This window comes from Cebus imitator, unplaced genomic scaffold, assembly GCF_001604975.1.
Source record: "Cebus imitator isolate Cc_AM_T3 unplaced genomic scaffold, Cebus_imitator-1.0 Scaffold415, whole genome shotgun sequence".
Classification (NCBI taxonomy): domain Eukaryota; kingdom Metazoa; phylum Chordata; class Mammalia; order Primates; family Cebidae; genus Cebus; species Cebus imitator.
Window position 1 is genome coordinate 929,749 of NW_016107730.1, and position 4,321 is coordinate 934,069.

At 47.5% G+C, this 4,321-nt stretch overlaps 1 protein-coding gene across 2 annotated transcripts in view; it reads right to left on the bottom strand.

Moving 5' to 3' along the window:
- Positions 1-4,321, bottom strand: part of STAT5A (signal transducer and activator of transcription 5A) — a 26,122-nt gene that overhangs the window by 14,744 nt on the left and 7,057 nt on the right. For both annotated transcript variants that reach the window (XM_017509408.2, XM_037731633.1), the window contains exon 5: positions 3,253-3,427. In XM_017509408.2, coding sequence (XP_017364897.1) covers positions 3,253-3,427 — 175 coding nt within the window. The remainder of the gene's footprint in view (positions 1-3,252; positions 3,428-4,321) is intronic.

Genomic DNA, 4,321 nt, shown 5'->3' on the forward strand with positions numbered 1-4,321 from the left:
GGCCACCGGCCTTGTGTCCAGCCCCACTGCTTGGCCTGGGCACAGCTGCCAACTCCACCATTGTAACGTCGGAATGGTACGCACTGTTTCTGTAAAGTGACATCTTTCAGATACTTCGTGGCTTTTCGTATATGCATACCTTTGATGGCCTGGGCAGTTTCACGTGTGTTCTTAAAGTGAACACGAAGATTGGAACCTCTTGATTTGCATGACTTTGTGGGGTTCTCCGGATCAAGTGAATAGCGAACCATTTTCACAGATTACCGCTAGACACTGGACGTCCGGAGTCCGCACGGACCACCGGCGGCCCGCGCCCGCCCGCCCCTACCAGTGGAGGGGCCCGGTCGTCCTCACTCCCGCCCATCACGTTCCTCTGCGAATAGCAGAGGCCGATCGGCACCGGCTTCCAAAGTCGGCGCTCAGCCACGTCCCCCCGCGTAAGAAACCATCGCCACCAGCGAGGATTTAGTAGCCTTGGGAGTTCTCCTCACCGGGTCCTGGAGGCCGCCGCCCCCGAGGCCAGGATGGTGGCGATGGCAGGAGGATTGAGCCCTTGGAGCAACACAGGAGAACCCTATTTACATAATTTCTACAATATTCAGGCTTTGTCCTGGTCTCTATGTACAGAAAGCACTGACAGTGCAGGATTAGGAAGAGAGCTTAAATAGTTAAAATAGAACTTTAAAAATTTTTTTAAATGATTTTCATAAAGACAAAAGAGAAGGAACACAGAAACAAAACCCAAAAAGGAACATAACAGAAAATAAGTATTAAAATAGTAAACCCCAATACAAACTATATTAAAAATTATATTAAATGTTAATAGACTAAACATCTCAATTAAAAGCTGAGACTATCAGAATAAATACAAAGCAAGACTCAACTATATGCTGTCTACATTTTAAATTTTAAAAAAGCATAAAAAAAGATATGCTATGCAACATATAAAATAAGCGGGGGGCCGGGCACGGTGGCTCATACCTGTAATCCCAGCACTTTGGGAGGCCAAGGCAAGTGGATCACCTGAAGTCAGGAGTTCAAGACCAACCTGGCCAACATGGCAAAACCCTGTCTCTACTAAAAATACAAAAATTAGCCAGGCATGGTGGCGTGCACCTGTAGTCCCAGCTATCTGGGAGGCTGAGGCAAGAGAACTGTTTGAACCCGGGAGGTAGAGGCCAAGATCATGCCACTGGACTCCAGCCCAGGCAACAGAACAAGACTCTGTCTCAACAAAATAAAATAGGCCAGGTGCAGTGGCTCACGCCTGTAATCCCAGCACTTTGGGAAGCCAAGGCGGGTGGGTTGCCTGAGGTCAGGAGTTTGAGACCAGCCCGGCCAACATGGTGAAACCCCATCTCTACTAAAAATACAAAAAATTAGCTGGACGTGGTAGTGGGTGCCTGTAATCCTAGCTACTACGGAAGCCGAGGCAGGAGAATCGCTTGAACCCAGGAGGTGGAGGTTGCAGTGAGCCAAGATTTCACCATTGCACTCCAGCCTGGGCAACGAGAGCGAAACTCCATCTGAAAAAAAAGGCCAGGCACAGTGGCTCACACCTGTAATCCCAGCACTTTAGGAGGCTGAGGTGGGCAGATCACATGAGTTCGGGAGTTCTAGAGCAGCCTGACCAACATGGAGAAACCCGGTCTCTATCAAAAATACAAAATTAGCCAGGCATGGTGGCGAATGTCTGTAATCCCAGCTACTTGGGAGGCTGAGGCAGGGGAATCGCTTGAACCTGGGAGGCGGAGGTTGCAGTGAGCCAAGATCGCACCATTGCACTTCAGCCTGGGCAACAAGAGCAAAACTTCGTCTCAAAAAAACTGAATAAATAAATAAATAATAAACTAAGAAGGCTGGAGTAGTTATATTAATATCTGATAAGGTGGACTTCAAGACAAAGAGTACCACATATTAAGTAAGATATTTCATAATGGTGTCAATCAGAAACTGATAATAATTAAAATATGTATATATTTAACAGCAAAGCTTCAAAATACATAAAGAAAATATTTACCAAATTAATTGGAGAGGCAGACAATTTCACAATGATAATAGGAGATTTTTTTTTGAGACAAAGTCTCTCTGTCGTCGAGGCTGGAGTGCAGTAGCACAATCTCCGCTCACTGCAACCTCCGCTTTCGGGTTCAAGCCATTCTTCTGCCTCAGCTTCCTAAGCAGCTGGGATTATAGGCACACACCACCGTGCCTGGCTAATTTTTGTATTTTTAGTAGAGATGGGGTTTTGCCATATTGGCCAGGCTGGTCTCGAACTCCTCATCTCAGGAGATCTACCCGCCTCGGCCTCCCAAAGTGCTGGGATTGCAGGCATGAGCCACCATGCCTGGACTCATAATAGGAGATTTTAGTACCTCTCTTTCAGCAACTGATAAAATACTTAGCCAAAAAAAAAAAATTCAATAAAAACAGAAATCCGTGGTTCTCAAAGTATAGACCAGTCTGTCTCAAAAAAAAAAAAACAACCCTGTCCTTTATTAACCAGTATTCTCTCCTTAATGGTACATATTTAGTAAATATACACAAATGAGTAAATATGAGCAGTGTTTCCTAACCAGAAAGAGGACTTGGATTGGAAAGTCTTGTGGTTGAACCAGGCTGGGGAGAGGTGGGACTGTTGCTCTGTCGCCCAGGCTGGAGTTCAGTGGCACAATTTCGGCTCACTGCAACATCTGCCCCCTGGATTCAAGCAATTCTCCTGCCTCAGCCTCCCTAGTATCTGGGATTACAAGCACCCACCACCATACCTGGCTAATTTTTGTATTTTTAGTAGAGATGGAGTGTCATCATGTTGGCCAGGCTAGTCTTGAACTCCTGACCTCAAGTGATCCGCTTGCCTTGGCCTCCCAAAGTGCTGGGATTACAAGTGTGAGCCACCGTGCCCAGCCTAAACTGCAGGAATTTTATGATATATCTCTAGCTGAGATCCAGTTCTGCAACTTACAGACAACCTAGGCAAAGTTACTTGTTCTCTTTGAACCTCACTTTTACCATCTGCAAAAGGGGGATAACACAACTAACTGTTCACTTCATAGGCTTGTTGAGAGGGTTGAATTAAATAATGTGTGCAAAGGGCTTAGCCCTGAGTCTGACCCACGGCAGGGGCTCAATCACTGGGAGCCATTGCTTCCACCAACTTTGGGCAAAGTGCTGAGGAGATGGACACCGACCCAGCCCTACCCTCTAGGAGTTCATTGACTGTTCCTCTCTCCTGCCCTCAGGACGTCTCACCTTGGATCCTCAGGCTTTCCTGGTACTGGATGATGAAGTACTCCTGAGTCTGTTGAAGCTTCTTCAGCTCATTCTCCGTGTCCTGTGTGACCAGTCGCAGCTCCTCAAACGTCTGGTTGATCTGCAGGTGTTTCTGGGACATGGCGTCAACCAGGATCCCAGCCGGAGAGCTACACTGGAGACAGATGGAGTGGAAATAACTCGGGGCCGAGAGGATGGGAGGGGACCTCAGGCATTAGGAAACACCAATACTACAGACCCCAAACCCCAAACTAGGGTAAGGGAAACTAGTGCAAGAAGGTAGGGTCATGTGCATCAGAAGGAGTCATTTGCCAGAATTGGGGTGGAAAAGGGAAAGAGAGAGGAGAAACAGGTGACCTCGCAGATAACGGCAGATGATGGCACCTTCAAAGTACAAAAGTCTACATCACAGCTGCCTCCACTAGAGTAATCCAAACAGGGTCCATCTAATTTCCCTCCCAGAGACTAGAACTCAACACGTCCCAGGTGTTACCTGGGTTTCCCACTAATGATCATGACCCCTCGCTCTACATTTATTCACTGACTCAATGCTACAGACTGCAGTAGATACTAGGGACATAGGGAGGAACAGGGCTGTGTGAACACACATCATCTCACTCAAGACCCCCTTGTGACTGAAGGAAGAGGGAAGAGCCTGAACCTCTCACAGGCATCCTGGAGACCCTGAAATGAAGTTAGCAGGGAGGCATCAACAAGCCTCCCTGGATCCTGCCATTCCTTCAGCACATGGCTGAAGGGGACCAAGTCCTTACAGCCTTTCCAGTGAAATGTTCTCAGAATAAAATCCAAACTCCTTCCCATGGTGCCTGCTGGCCAGGGCCCTGCCTACCTCCCGCCCCAGCTCTCTGGGGCAATGTGTGCTTTCTGTTTCTCTTCCTTGAACACCCAGGCATGTTCCTGCCCTGGGGCCCTTGCACTTATTGTTCCATCAGTCTGGAACATTCTGGTATCAGATCCTCTGGAGGCAAAGCACTTTAACTGGTACCTTTGCAGAGTGGCCATCTCTTTTTTTTTTTTTTTTTTTTTT